Source organism: Pygocentrus nattereri, chromosome 26 (assembly GCF_015220715.1).
Source record: "Pygocentrus nattereri isolate fPygNat1 chromosome 26, fPygNat1.pri, whole genome shotgun sequence".
Lineage (NCBI taxonomy): Eukaryota > Metazoa > Chordata > Actinopteri > Characiformes > Serrasalmidae > Pygocentrus > Pygocentrus nattereri.
The window spans coordinates 27,298,408-27,313,837 of record NC_051236.1 but is presented as its reverse complement, the minus strand read 5'-3'; the positions used below and the strand labels follow the sequence as shown (position 1 = coordinate 27,313,837).

The 15,430-nt window shown below is 41.0% G+C and overlaps 1 protein-coding gene and 1 non-coding gene across 2 annotated transcripts; both read right to left on the bottom strand.

Moving 5' to 3' along the window:
• Positions 1-8,421: 8,421 nt before the first annotated feature.
• On the bottom strand, positions 8,422-13,239 carry im:7152348 (uncharacterized protein LOC559250 homolog). The gene is made up of 4 exons (XM_017697932.2): positions 13,016-13,239; positions 10,856-11,340; positions 10,123-10,233; positions 8,422-8,999 (listed from the first exon to the last, which is right to left on the bottom strand). The coding sequence occupies exons 2-4, from the start codon at positions 11,194-11,196 to the stop codon at positions 8,954-8,956; spliced, it is 498 nt and encodes a 165-aa protein (XP_017553421.1). The 5' UTR covers positions 11,197-11,340; positions 13,016-13,239; the 3' UTR covers positions 8,422-8,953.
• Positions 13,240-15,327: 2,088 nt separating this feature from the next.
• trnap-ugg lies at positions 15,328-15,399 on the bottom strand. Its single transcript has one exon. It is a non-coding gene; the product is annotated as a tRNA-Pro (tRNA).
• Between the last annotated feature and the right edge of the window lie 31 nt (positions 15,400-15,430).

Below are 15,430 nucleotides of genomic sequence, written 5' to 3'. Positions count from 1 at the left end.
TGTACCTGACATCCTTAGACAGCTCTTTGGTCTTGCCCATGGTGGAGAGGTTGGAGTCTGATTGATTGATTCTGTGGACAGGTGTCTTCTATACAGGTGACAAGTTGAGACAGGTGTCTTTAATGTGGGTGACGAGTTGAAATTAGGAGTATCTAACCGGTCTGTGGGAGCCAGAACTCTTAATGGTTGGTAGGGGGTCAAATACTTATTTCACTCAATGTAATGCAAATCAATTGATATATTTTTGTGTAATATGATTTCCTGGATTTTCTTTTCAATATTCTATCTCTCACAGTTAAAATAAACCTACCATTAAAAGTTATAGGCTGTTTGTTTCTTTGTCAGTGGGCAAACTTACAAAATCAGCGAGGGATCAAATAATTATTTCCTCCACTGTATGATTTGAATCACATACAACGTTCGCATGAAATTAGCATAATTTTACAACTAGATTAATTATTCTATAGTATTGAAAACAATGATTCCAAACACACCTGGACTCTGTATGCTTTGGTTGCATCCTGTAGAGATATCAAGCCAAAACCATAAGTGTGAATTTAAAGTATTTCGCTTGATGCACTGCAAAGAAAAATGGCTCATCAGTTCAACCTAAAAAAATACTTCATATACTAACAAGCAATTTAACTAGTTTTCTTCCCCTCAAAAAATTACTTCATTATTTATTTAGGTTGAATAAAACTAGTTAATTTACTTGTTACTACATGAAATTTTTATTTTTTTTATTGAACTGACATCATTTTTTAGCGTAGTATTAAATGTCTGTATATGAATATCTAGAGTACTTTGCAAGCAACTAAGCTGCCGGTAACTAACTGTAAATTTTACAGTGATTTTTGTGCTGTGTAGCTGCTTATATAGTATCTTTGTGCTTGCACTCTGCAAAAGCCAATAAAACATTATTCATAGATGCTGATGTTTCAGTCAGCCAAGATCTGCGCTTACAGACAGCATTGCCTGTGGAAAGCAGCACATACATCAACAACGTCTGCTTCCTTCTCCAGAATGAGTGAACTACGTCAGGTGTTTAGGATGAAGAGTAAGCAGAATCTTTGAACATGTTCCAGCTTGTTGCTGCCTTGATAAAATGGGAGCCAGTACTGACCTAGCAGGTTCAGCATAGCCATAACTGAAACTCTGTCGCAACTGTCTTTCCAAACAATGACCTGACTGTGTTTCCTGAAACTTGAATGGTAGACGTTTATCCTGGGATGCTCAGCGTTGCTGCTTCTGAAAGCTGTTTTAATCATTTGGTCTTCCCAAAAACTTCCCTGCAGAAAAATACATCTTGGCAGCTGAAATCAAGTTACATTTCTTATTATGAGATTGTTGTAAAAATATTCAGAAGATTATTCCGCCTAGTTTTAGACCTTTTTATCAGATCATTTTGTTTGTTTGAAGGAAAAAATGCTTAAAACAGCCAAAAATATCTGGAATAAGAACATTCACAAGATAAAATGACCTGCAATGTGCAAGAATGTCTATAAATTGGATAATCCTATCATATTCATACAATATAATGAAAAATATGAAATCCTGACTAGACGTGCTGCCACTGTCACTTTCGTTTTCAGTTCTTGTTTGCTGGAAGTCAGACATCATGTTTTTAGGCTGATAAGTGTTCCTGAGAAATCCAACAATCGTCTTTAAGGTAAAATGTTTCGGAAATACTTTCATACTTTCCATTTTACATCCAACAGTCTCAGCCTGAATAATGCATCTGAATCACAGCTCTGTCTTCCCTCATTAGTGTCAAAAAGTTTATAGAGTCATGTGGTTTACTTGAATATGGACATGCACAAGTGCATCTGCTACCGTATAAACAGGCCAAAAAAGGCTTAGTGCTCGCATTCAGCTCTCATAATAGATGACAGATGCTTCATGAAAAAAGCTCAAAATCCTTTTATACAGATGAATAGTTGGTGTTCTGCTATTGCACAAAAGAATAATGAAAACCTGCCATTATTTTCATGCAGCGTGGTTAGAAAGAAAGTTGCTCTCTTTTGTAAAGTTTTGTCTTTTTTTGTCTTTTGTAGCATATTTGGTAAACACTAGCCTCAAATCAGCAGACATGCCATGTCCTGGGGCAAAAATGTAAGTGCACTGCTAGTCTGAATGACTACCGTTGTGTTTTTTTCTTTTCGCTTTGGGATCTGTAAGAAGTTTGAGGGCTTTCTTGCCTAAAGAGTACATGCTTCTTCAAGCCCATTCAAAACCATCATTTCAATTGATCTGGCCTTTTGTTTTAGAGCCAGGTTTTGAATTCGTAATATCAACCAGGTAATGAAGAAAGCAAAGCAGCCCCCCAGCATGCCCAAACCACACTGCTTCCATTATGTATTAAAAATTCACCTGTTCAATTCTGGTTGGAAGCAGGTAAGATACCTTGCATTGAAGGATAATTCCACCAATTTTTCAAAATATCTGCATAATTAAATCGCTTCATTGTAAACAAAGTCATTCGGAGTGGTTTGAAGTGAAAAGTGTCGTTCTAGAGAAACTTACAGAGTCAAACTTCACAGTGTCTTCACAGTGGTGGTGATAGAAAGCAGACATCTGAGGAGTTTGATGCTTCTGAAAGCTCCCTCACAGGAAGTTCTTAAACAAAATGGTTACAAATATGTTGCGACATGTCTGAGACATTGAAAAGGTTTTGGGCTTTTTTTTTTTTTTTTAATCCATTCATGTTGGATGTAAGTACATGCAAGGCCAAATAGTAGATAAAAAACAACACCTCTTCAAGTGTTCTTTAGTAATCCATGAGTTCTATACAGAAGAATTTCATGCCTAAATGGTTCTTCTACTGTTATGATGTCAAGCTTGTAACAATGGTAAAACATTTTCATAAAGGTTACATGTAGAACCATATAGAACACATTCTCCATCAATCTGAAGAACCATGGCACCATGAAGAGAACCTTCTTTTTTAATAGCGTTTCCCAAAGAAGACTTTTTTGTAACTACGCTCACGGTATTTACCACTATTTTACTGTTATCTGCATAAAAACTCATGCGTAGGTACACAGGTAGTTTTTGGATACTTAATAAAATGGTTACAGTATATTGCCAAAAGTATTCGCTCGTCTGCCTTCACATGCATATGAATTTGAGTGACATCCCATTCTTAATCCATAGGGTTTAATATGATGCCGGCCCACCCTTTGCAGCTATAACAGCATCAACTCTTCTGGGAAGGCGTTCCACAACGTTTAGAAGTGTGTTTGTGGGAATTTTTGACCGTTCTTCCAGAAGCGCATTTGTTAGGTCAGACACTGATGTTGGACGAGAAGTCCTGGCTCACAGTCTCCGCTCTAATTCATCACAAAGGTGTTGTGTTGGGTTGAGGTCAGGACTCTGTGCAGGCCTGTCAAGTTCTTCCACACCAAACTCGCTCATCCATGTCTTTATGGACCTGCTTTGTGCACTGGTGCACAGTCATGTTGGAACAGGAAGGGGCCGTCCCCAAACTGTTCCCACAAAGTTGGGATCATGAAATTGTCCGAAATCTCTTGGTGCTGAAGCATTAAAAGTTCCTTTCACTAGAACTGAGGGGCCGAGCCCAACTCCTGAAAAACAACCCCACACCATAATCCCCCCTCCACCAAACTTTACACTCGGCACAATGCAGTCAGACAGGTACCGTCTCCTGGCAACCACCAAACCCGGACTCGTTCATCAGATTGCCAGATGGAGAAGCGTGATTGGTCACTCCAGAGAACTCGTCTCCGCTGCTCTAGAGTCCAGTGGCGGCGCTTTACACCACTGCATTCGACGCTTTGCATTGCGCTTGGTGATGTAAGGCTTGGATGCAGCTGCTCGGCCATGGAAGCCCATTCCATGAAGCTCTCTACGCTGTTCTTGAGCTAATCTGAAGGCCACATGAAGTTTGGAGGTCTGTAGCGATTGACTCTGCAGAAAGTTGGTGACCTCTGCGCACTATGCCTCTCAGCATCCGCTGACCCGACTCTGTCATTTTTCATGGCTATGTCGTTTTACACTTCATTCCCAATCACTTCCTATTTGTTATAATACCACGGACAGTTGACTGGAATATTTAGTAGTGAGGAAATTTCACGACTGGACTTGTTACACAGGTGGCGTCTGATCACGGTACCACGCTGGAATTCACTGAGCTCCTGAGAGCGACCCATTCTTTCACTAATGTCTGTAGAAGCAGTCTGCAGGCCTAGGGGCTCGGCTTTATACACCTGTGGCCATGGAAGTGGCTGGAACAGCTGAATTCAATGATTTAGATGGGTGAGTGAATACTTTGTAATACTTTTGGTAATATAGTGTATGTTGTAGACATGGCAACCCCTGGTTCCTCTCACCCACCACTGTAAAGAAATCTCAGTCATTAATGAACCATTTCACATTTATACTCTGATGAATTCCCCTTTAGTTCAAGAAATCATTCAATTTCAAGCAGTAAACAATTACTAGGGCCTGTACTGGTCATTCTACCAACTGGGTCAATTTTTTTTTATAACTCAAGTGTAAATTTAATTGGATGAGGTTTGGGGCAGCTACCTCCTAAAGCAAAGAACCCTAAAAATGATGATGTTACTATCTCAGTTAATGCCTTGGGTTTAAATAGATGATAACACAATCCTTGTAAATATCTGGCATCTAAATACATAATTGCTTTTTTAAATAGCTTTTTGTACTGTGGGACTGCAGTTTGGGTGCAATTTGGTGGAATCATCCATATTTATGACGAGGACCACGAGGACAATTTCATACAAATGAATTTACAAACTGCTGAAAAAAGCAGCACAGCCACAAACCATGCTGTTCTCACCCCAAATATGTATTTGATTTAAGTTCTTGCGTTCAAAATAAGAAATCTGGTTAATGGCAAATGCAATGCCTTGCACTGTGGCCAGTTACTGCACCTTTAACTTGCGTGTCTGGAGCAGCCAAGATCTAAGTTGATCACTCATGCATTTATACTCTTTTCAGAGAGAACAGGTCTCTTCTTTACTGGCACCTTTGTTTTTTCACAGACTGTATAAGGGATGAGCAATTACGCTGCATTTCACAGAAGCCAAGTTACAGGTTTTGACAGCTAAATCTAACCCAACCCATAACCATTTTTAGCTTGTCACATGAGCTGCCTTGTGGGAATTTCTATTAATTTCCTGTTGTGAAATCCTGTCGGCTCAGACATTCTGACAGCACTGTTGATTTTGGCACTGAGAATCTCTCACCACTCAACGGTGACGTTAGTTTTGATGAAGTCTGTGTCAAGAAAAACCAGTTATCAGCAATAATAGCTGAATACTTTACCTTGGGAATGGCTGGGTTTACTGTTGAGACAGGAATCACAAGGAATAAGTGAACAGTTTCATTCCAAAATGCTGTAAATCCATTTGTAACAAGAAGAACAAGAACTGATGTGCAGTACAGCGCAGACGCCTGAGACCACCCTGTCATTTATTTATATTCCAGTCCACGCATTAGTTAAGTACAAACTATTTTTCAGCATCAGGGAAAAAGCAGAAAACATATTTAACAGTCAATTACACAGCCTCAACAACTAAATATATAATTGTTTCAGTATTTAGTGTTTCCACTCGTTTATCAGACCTTCCAAATCGATCTGAATGAATGAAATATTCTCATTGAATACTTTGTTCTGTACAAAGTGGAATGTGCCGACAACAAAATCACAAAAATCATCAATGGAAATCAAATTTATTAACCAATGGAGGCCTGGATTTGGAGTCACACACAAAATGAAAGTGGAAAAACACACGACAGGCTGATCCAACTTTAATGTGATGTCCTTAAAACAAGTCAAAATGAGGCTCAGTGTTGTGTGTGGCCTCCACGTGCCTGTATGACCTCCTTACAACACCTGGGCAGCTCCTGATGAGGTGGCGGATGGTCTCCTGAGGGATCTACTCCCAGACCTGGACTAAAGCATCCGCCAACTCCTGGACAGTCTGTAGTGCAACATGGCGTTGGTGGATGGAGTGAGACATGATGTCCCAGATGTTCTCTATGTTCCATAGCTTCAATGCCTTCATCTTGCAGGAACTGCTGACACACTCCAGCCACATGAGGTCTAGTATTGTCCTGCATTAGGAGGAACCCAGGGCCAACCGCACCAGCATATGGTCTCACAAGGGGTCTGAGGATCTCATCTCGGTACCTAATGGCAGTCAGGCTACCTCTGGCGAGCACATGGAGGGCTGTGCCATTACTGACCCACTGCCAAACCGGTCATGCTGAAGGATGTTGCAGGCAGCAGATCGCTCTCCACAGCGTCTCCAGACTGTCACGTCTGTCACATGTGCTCAGTGTGAACCTGCTTTCATCTGTGAAGAGCACAAGGCGCAAGTGGCGAATTTGCCAATCCTGGTGTTCTCTGGCAAATGCCAAGCATCCTGCACGGTGTTGGGCTGTGAGCACAACCCCCATCTGTGGACGTCGGGCCCTCATACCATCCTCATGGAGTCAGTTTCTAACCATTTGTGCAGACACATGCACATTTGTGGCCTGCTGGAGGTCATTTTGCAGGGCTCTGGCAGTGCTCCTCCTGTTCCTCCTTGCACAAAGGCGGAGGTAGCGGTCCTGCTGCTGGGTTGTTGCCCTCCTACGGTCTCCTGGTGTACTGGCCTGTCTCCTGGTAGCGCCTCCAGGCTCTGAACACTACGCTGACAGACACAGCAAACCTTCTTGCCACAGCTCGCATTGATGTGCCATCCTGGATGAGCTGCACTACCTGAGCCACTTGTGTGGGTTGTAGAGTCCGTCTCCTGCTACCACGAGTGTGAAAGCACCACCAACATTCAAAAGTGACCAAAACATCAGCCAGAAAGCAGAAAGGTACTGAGAAGTGGTCTGTGGTCCCCACCTGCAGAACCACTCCTTTACTGAGTGTGTCTTGCTAATTGCCAGTAATTTCCACCTGTTGTCTGTTCCATTTACACAACAGCTGTTAAATTGATTGTCAAGTCAAGTTTGATTTCACAGAAGTTTGATTTACTATTTATATTGTGTCGTTTAAGTGTTCAATTGTTAACCAACGCTCTGGTAAACATCAGGAGACTATCAAAAGCATTAGGGTTAAAGTTAGGTTTATGACTATGTTTAGGTTTTAGGATAAGATAACGTTAAGAGTTAGTTTTAATCAAATTTATTATATTCAACATAGTGTTTGGTTGTATATTTAGATGAATGTTAATTAAAGACTGATATAATATAGATAGGTATATCTATGAACCATCTACATCTCATAATAAAAGCAAATGCCATCTAAGAGGCCAGGCCTAAATGGGTGCCCATTTACACTGACGTTCAGCAATGTGTTTATATGTGTAATAAAACATCCTGTTTAATCCTAATAAATAAGGGATAAATAAAGGATGGAATGGTCATGTAAAAATGATTTAAACCACACAAATGGGGCTCTGGAGTGGCGCAACCGTCTAAGCATTGGCCCTATCATCAGGAGATTGCAAGTTCGATCCCTGGTGATGCTACTGCCAACCGTAGCTGGGAGTCCAAGAGTGCACAATTGCCCTTGCTCTCTCTGGGTGGGTAGGGTGGCTCTCCCTTCTCCCCCATCACTCAACGCGATGCTAGTCTGTTGCAGGCGTCTGTTAGCTGACGTAAGAGATCTGGCAGTTGGCGCTTTCCTCCGAGCGCGTTCGGCTGTCCAGTGACGCTGTGTGAGCGGCAATTTGAAAAGAAGCGGTGGCTGGTCACAGAGGAAGCCTGTGCTAGCCTTCACCCTCCTAACGCTGAAGACATCATGTGATTGGGGGAGTCTAACTAGTGCGTGGAAATGGAAACGATTAAATTGGGGAGAAAAATACGGGTAAAACAAAAAAAAACACACAAATGTTAGAAGTTGCCTAAAAGATAAAAAAATAAAATACAAACAATGAAAAAAAAAATTTCAAATAGAAAAAAATTGGATTTTTTGTTTTGGATGTTTTATCTTTTCTTATATCTATTCTTTTAGAAAATCAACTAAACGTTATTTGACCACGGTGCCCAAACTCTGCGTAAGTCTGTCTGCCGAAGTTTGCCATTATTTTGTTTTTTTCTGTTTTGTGTGGAGCTGATGAGGGTGTTTCATTCCAGCTGAGGAGAGACACATAAATTACATTTAAACTGCATAAAGTGCCAGTGGGTGAGAATCTGGCTGCACACTTTCAGTTTCAGTGAAACTATCTGGCTGGTTTGGGCCTTGATCTTGGCCGGGACGCTCACTCAAGGGAAGCCGCACAGATGGTGGTGTTCACTGGAGACCCGTAGCATAAACGGTTCAAAGGCGATCTCATTAATTCAACAAAAAACAGAGAGGGTAAGGGCAAATGGTAAGTTAATCACCCCCATTCACCTGATCAGACTGAACAGAACACCAGAGAAGCAAAGACACAAAGAGAATGACAACTTTCACTGACTGAATCTTTAATCCGAGGTCATTTATAAATAACATAAATAGCAAAGCTGATAATAAGTTAAAGGGGTTTCTCTGGATACGCTGGGGTGCAATTAGAGTCGGAGGGTGTTCTTTCTCGGGAGGCCATCTGTTCACACAGCTCCATGTTGCATCTGGGACACTCGCTCTTGTGCTCTTTCCCCTCTTTCTCTCTCCATCTCTGTTGGAACAGCTGAAGCAGATCCCGCCGCAGCAGCTGTGAAGGATTATGGGTGGAATGGCTAATGAGGAGATCCCTGCAGATAGAACGGCAGCACCCCGGCTTGTAACTATTCATGCAGAAAATGCGGCCTGAGAAGAAAACAGCCAGGAAGATGTCTGCATGGTCACTGTCTGCTTTAGACCCCTGGCCCAGCGTCCACTGCTGCTAATCCAGACTTGATTGGCACATGGCAGGCCAGTTTTAAATGACAATGGCAAAACAAACAGGGAGAGTTCATTGTGCAGAGTGGCAAGGCCGGTTTGGCACGACCTCTTTTAAAATGTTTCTTCACCCGAAAGCTTTCGCCAGGATTTCATCTGCCTGCAGTGGACAAAAAAATCATTTGCATTTAATAAAAAGAGAAGCAGATGTGATAACGGCAGCTTGAAATTCGTGTAAAAGCTTTCATCATGTCATCAAACTTAGAGAGATATAGTTAGTTAGAGAGAGATAGTTTGGCCAAATCTAATTTACACAAATTTCTATACCTTGTAAGGCCAATGGAGGCATTTTTTGGGCTAAGTTTCCTTCTTTATTTTATGCTGGGGCTGATAAGTGATGGATGCTTAGCTGTTAGCATTGTACAAACTGCATGCCTAAATCATCACACACCACATTACGTTCTAAAGTAATCTCAAATAGACTTGTTTACGTGGTTTATGACACTACTGGAAATGGACAAAAGTACGTTGCATAACTAAACAGTAGTTACAGCCACCTTGAACCCTGAATTTGATCCATTCTTTTGTCCATTTTGTATATAGGCATCATTACTGTCTTTAACATCATTTGAAAAAATGAAAAATCAGCCATTTTCATTCTATAAATACTTTATGAAGATAAATAATTAGAATAAAATTTGCTTACAGTTACAGCTAACGATTTTCTTTCCTAACGTTTTCCTTCCCCTGTAAAGTTACCAATTTCGTAAAATTTTGTTCTCACAACAATATCTGTCTATATGTATATACATGTGTGTGTGTATGTGTGTGTGTGTGTGTGTGTGTATATTTTTGTCTAATGTTTGGTTAAAGTGTCTTTTATCAGTGCATTTATGCTTTGTGTTACTCAGCCTTCCCTCTCCTTCACACCTGTCCATTCATGCTTTGAATTTGACTGCAGCGCAGGAGCACATGCCGTTACAGTGTTGTGCAACAGAAAAGTTATTAAAAATATGTATGTGCTTTACTGTGTAGTCTAGTAAACAAGAAGGTGATTTTGCTTCTGTTTGCATAAGAGCATCACTGTAAATCTCTAATGCTCTGATTGGACAAGGAGGAATGCATGCTTCAAGACACGACTGCAACATTGTGGACGCTCCTGAGATAAACATGCACACGACTGAGATGTTGAAATGCATTGATTGCTGTGTGCATAACATGTATCATCAGCTGGAGCAATCTGACAGGAGGTAAGTAGTTAAGGGGTTAAGAGGAATACTCACACATTGCATCCAGGAACAATCCTCTCCTGGGCCTGTCTGGGGCTACTCAGTCTCTTCAGGAAGGATAGCAGTCGTAGTTTGGGTCGATTTTGTGTAGAGCTCAGCCTCCACCTAAAGACAGCGTAAAAGAGAGAGGGAGAGAGAGAGAGTGCAAGGAGAACATGAGGGTGAGAATGCAAGCTTTGTATTCAGCTACATGAACAACTATGACTTTCAATGTAGTTGTATTGTTTAAGTTGATCTAGAGAGATTTTAAGGGTGATGGAAACATTGACTGACTTTAATTAAAGGAATAGTTTGACAAAAAATTCTAATTTACAGTTTTCCCTCTAGCGCAAAGGCCGTCAGCCAGCCAAGACATCAATGAAAGATATAGGTTTTAAGATGGCTGTTACTACTGTTCTTCTCTACTGTTCATTTTCATAGATAACAGTGTGTCATATGGTGCCAGAAGCTGCATAAGCAAATCTATTTGAGATTACTGAACAACTCAGTATAGTTTCAGGCATGCAGTTTGCGCAATGCTAATTGCAGTTGTATAATCCTTTACTACTTGTTAATCTGCTTTAGCCTTGTACTTTATCTCCAGCATAAACCTAAAGCAGACACCTTCAGACACCAAGCATGTCTTCACTGACTGACTGCTTTTGAGGTGAGCAGGAATTTGCGTAGACCTAAATGTGACTTTTCAACAACAAGTGTATCTGCCCATCGGTTCAGTACTCACACCCACCATTCACTTTGTGCTGGAGGTTCGGCTTGTGCTGTGGTACTGTTTCTCTTCTCTTCTTCCTGGCCTTCCTCCTCCTGTTCTTCCTCTGGAGCCTCAGCTATGCAGTCCCACAGGCGACTGTCGACCCACAAGGCGTTCTGCAGGCCAAGACCACGGTGCACACAAGACACCTGGCGGCACAGTGGGCAGCGGACATTCAGCATACTGCCGCGCTCCGTGGACATGGTCTCCAGGCAGGTCGTGCAGAACGTGTGGTTGCAGAAGAGCATTCTGGGAACTCGCTTGCTTCGAGAGTAGCTCTGGCAGCACACGCCGCACTCCAGATCTTCACACAGCACCATGTTAGCTAGAGGGAGTAGGAGACTTATAAGGAGAGAACGTGGAATGGAAGTAGGGGGTTTAGCAGACGTTCCTTGTCCAGGGACGAGGACTGTTGAGCGGACGAAGGCCGAGATAGGATAAGGTTTCTTGTCCTTTCCTATAACCTGTAAAAGTACAGAGACAGTCAACAGATTGATAGTTTCTTCTTAACCGTCTGGTTCTCTATTGCTCTAAAGCTTTTATAGCACAGGTCAGAACTTTTAATCTAAACGCATCTTCTGGTGTCGTTTCTTTACATCTATGTGCCTCAGCCCAGTGAACGGAGACCTGACTCACATTAAGTTTGTCGCAATGTAAATGTATAACATTGAAAGCTAATCACAGGAGAATAACTGCAGTCAGCTTAAATAATTGTGTGATTACGTAATAATTGTGACAGGCCTAGGAGTGACTCAGTCTTCCTCTCTGTCAGTGCAGTTTGAAGGTATATATATATATAGTAATTATCACTGTCAAATGCCAGATCCTTTCCCTGATGGTCACTCTAGGAGAACCTGAGCCTTCTGTCTTATTCAGCTTGACATCCCTCACATACGCTCAATTGTCTGCTCTGTATTGAGTGTCTGTAAAATCATAATTGAAATTCAGGAGCAGATGGCAGGGCTGTCCTACCCCTACAGAGTGTTTACCATTATAATGCTATTTTCTTGCCCATGCCTGCCACCTGTTAGTCCAGAATTATTCATTTGATTTTGACCTCTCAGAGGAAACCTTTGACCTGTTCTGGCCATTCACGTGCAAATAAACAGTGTGAGGAAGCCAGCTCTCTACTACAAGACAAAGCCTGTAGATTTTGTTTAGTGACAAGAATAGAATAAGTCTAGTGAATCTAAACTGCAGGGCTTATCAGAGTCTTTTGCTTAAATCGCTGTCCAAAAAAACAAGTGTCTAGAAAATGACAACTTTATTTTAGGGCTGGGCAATATGACAATATGTATTGTTATCATGATAAAATATGTTATAAAACAATACAGTATGCTTTTTTGAACATATAGTGGATATTGCCAATAGTCGTAGAAGACTGACCAACTGCATCTTTTACTATAAAAAGAGCAAACTGAGTTTGTTTAACTGGACTTAGTGCAACAGAGTATGTAAAATACTGAATGAACAATTGTTGTGTTCAATTTTGCATAGTATTTTTTTAATGTAGCACTGCTGGGTCTTTATCTCTGTTCTAAATGACCAGAAGTCTGAAAACACAGATACTGTGACAAAGGAAATATAATGACATTTTCACTATCTTGCACTATTACATTTTTGCCATATCACTCACCTCTACTTAAAGTTTAGTGTAATTAATGTAAAGTTTTATTCCAGATATATTTGGAGCATTTCTGTTGGTCCATTCGTCATAAAATTGTTACAGAGTGTAAAAGCCATCTGACCCACTCAGATCAACAAAAATGCAAAAATGCATGATGCTTACATAGTTGTTCAAATGTCTTTTAAGCAGCTATATTGCTCTAAATATAAAGATATACATTGTAATATAGACTTAATGGAGCAGGTTTCTAGACCCAGATTAAACCCAACAAGAAACAAAATGGGATTTTTGATGGCGACACACCGTTAACACTGTTCTCCAAACAGCTTAGGCCATGTCCACAGTGTGCGACAACTTCCTATTTCCTAGCTTTTTAGTCAATTCAAAGACACTTCCACTTCTATGGTGTCCTCTGAAATGATGCACAACTTCTACCTCTAGCATAAAGGAGCTATTAAGATGTTCCAGTTAAAGAGGAATCAAAAAGAAATGGAAAATAATGGGCTACTTACAGCAGAGTAAGCACCAGCTGTCTGTCAGATGATTGCTGTTCCAGCAGCGGTTTGCTCAAGCGAGAGAGAATTAGTGCGTATAAGTGTGTGTGTGTGTGTGAGAGAGAGAGAGAGAGAGAGAGAGAGAAGCTGCTCTGATGTCAGCGTGACTGACTGTTGTGTGTTTTAAAGGCTCCGAGTTGCGGGGGCAGTGCGACAGCTCCGCCACTGCTGACTGGCATAGCAAACAGAAAGATGGCCTGGGGACAGTCTGGTTGGAGGGTAAAGTGGAAGGGATGGGCTCTTTCTCCAGAAGCCACAGACTTCCTTTGTTGATTTTTTTCAGACAGAAGCAGGTGGGAGAGCATGTGGTGGGGTTGGGGGTTGGGATCATCTACTGAGCCAACGGGCCCTTTAAAACAGGGACAGCCTTAATCTAAAGCTTTTATAGCACAGGTCAGAACTTTTTAAGGCACTTTTTAAGGCACTACTGAAATGTAGACACTGCAATAAGAGAGTGAAACTGTGCTGCCTCTATAAACCCGTTAAGCCTCTGTACTAAACTCTTGCACATTTCTGATTACTTCTGCAGTATGTGACGTGGGTGGCTGTGAATTGGAAATTCTCAGGTAGACTTGGCACGTGTTTGCTTTCTTTGGCAGGCATTTATGAAATGCGCACGCAGGACAATAAAAAGCAGTATTTAATAGTGCTCTGCTCAGGTATGCAGAATGTTGTGCAGTTTATTGCACATGACTTAACAGATAAAGGACTTTGCAGATCACTTCTATAGAAATTCTTGCTCCAAGAGGCCAAGATTATGTTGAAGAAAACAGATCCAGATCTAAAATCTGATAATGACAAATGGAAAAGTTTGAGTATACAAGAAAAAGCTCATGCTATCTGATGAGGTGCCTTTTTAAACCTTTCTGTACCATCAGGAAAGTAAGTTTTCATCATTTTTCATCATCCCAATATATGGCGCACATCTGTTAGAGTGCAGTTCACTTTTTACATTTGGGATCACATCAATCATTCTGTGTAAAGATAAACTTTTTTTTATCAATTGTGCAACAGTGCAGTGATTTTCCCAATAGCGAAGAAAGTGCCACTTGCACAGCCACGTGAGAGAGCACTGCAGATGCTAAGCTTTACATTTAGAACGATTTTTACTTAGATTTACTACATTTACTTACTATTTATATTATTATACTTGCTATATGTAGTATTGCTGTATATGCAATATTACTGGTCAGAAGCCCCTTCCAGTTGATTGTCATGTAATAATGAGTAAGTTTTCTAGTCACATCAGTTTAGAAAATGAAAGCTAGCTGAATTACTTGCTTGATTCTTGTTCATGTTTCAGCAGTTTTATTCTTATTTGATGCCTTAAATGTTTGTTTGCTGTGCAGGAAATCATGAAACAGTTTTCTCTCTCTCTTTTTTGGCATTTAAAGTGTTTTAAGATCAACCAGTTGAGCAGTTACTCAGTTTTGCTCCTAATATTCAGATTTTTTAAAAATCAGCTTTCTTTTATGATGCTCTGTATCATTTCTTTCTACTGTTAATTCAAAGCAGCATCTCACAAACCAACTACGAACCAAAGCTGTTTTCCTTCAGTTCACTTTAAGAGTGGAGAAACAAACTACTGGATGCATTATCTCACTTCCAGACTAGAATCTCCAGGCTGGGCTGTGCTGCCCTCTAACGTTGGGTTACTTTATTGCAGAGTAATTCACACATACAGAATTTGTCTTGAAGTGAAAACAAAAAGGAAATGTAAGAAAAATGTCGTCTGTAATTTAATGAAGACTAACGGTTTATAAATCACTGCGAGTCACAGTGATCTAAATTAATCAGCTTTAGCTAGTCAGGCTTTAAAGCAGAGGTGTGAAGTTCAGATCCAGAAAGTAAAAATCCTTCCCAGGATTTTGCTCCAACAGCCTGGCTTCTCTGGTTAGATCAAACCACCAGCAGAACTGACCAGGCAGTTGGAACAAAATCCTGGGAAGGATTTTTACTTTCTGGATCTGAACTTCATACCTCTGCTTTAAAGGATTCTTCGTATTTTCAAGGTATTTTCATGTCCTGCTGCTTGTTCGTTCTGCAACCGCAGTATTTAAGGGAGACTTTTCAGGACATCGGATTTTTGTTCTGATCCAGCTCTTAAAAACACTGGGCCATACATCACCCGGTGTAGATCTCCTGACCACCAGGCTCAAGTGTGCGGATCAGCTGTGCGGATTAGACGGCTTCTCCGAGAGCTGCCAGTTCATTACAATGAAAAACTCTATAATTACAGTAACAGACAGCGTTAAAAAAATAAAAACACTGGGCTCGTCCGGGATTTGAACCCGGGACCTCTCGCACCCAAAGCGAGAATCATACCCCTAGACCAACGAGCCATGTGCTATACCACTTTCGGCATAACGGTTA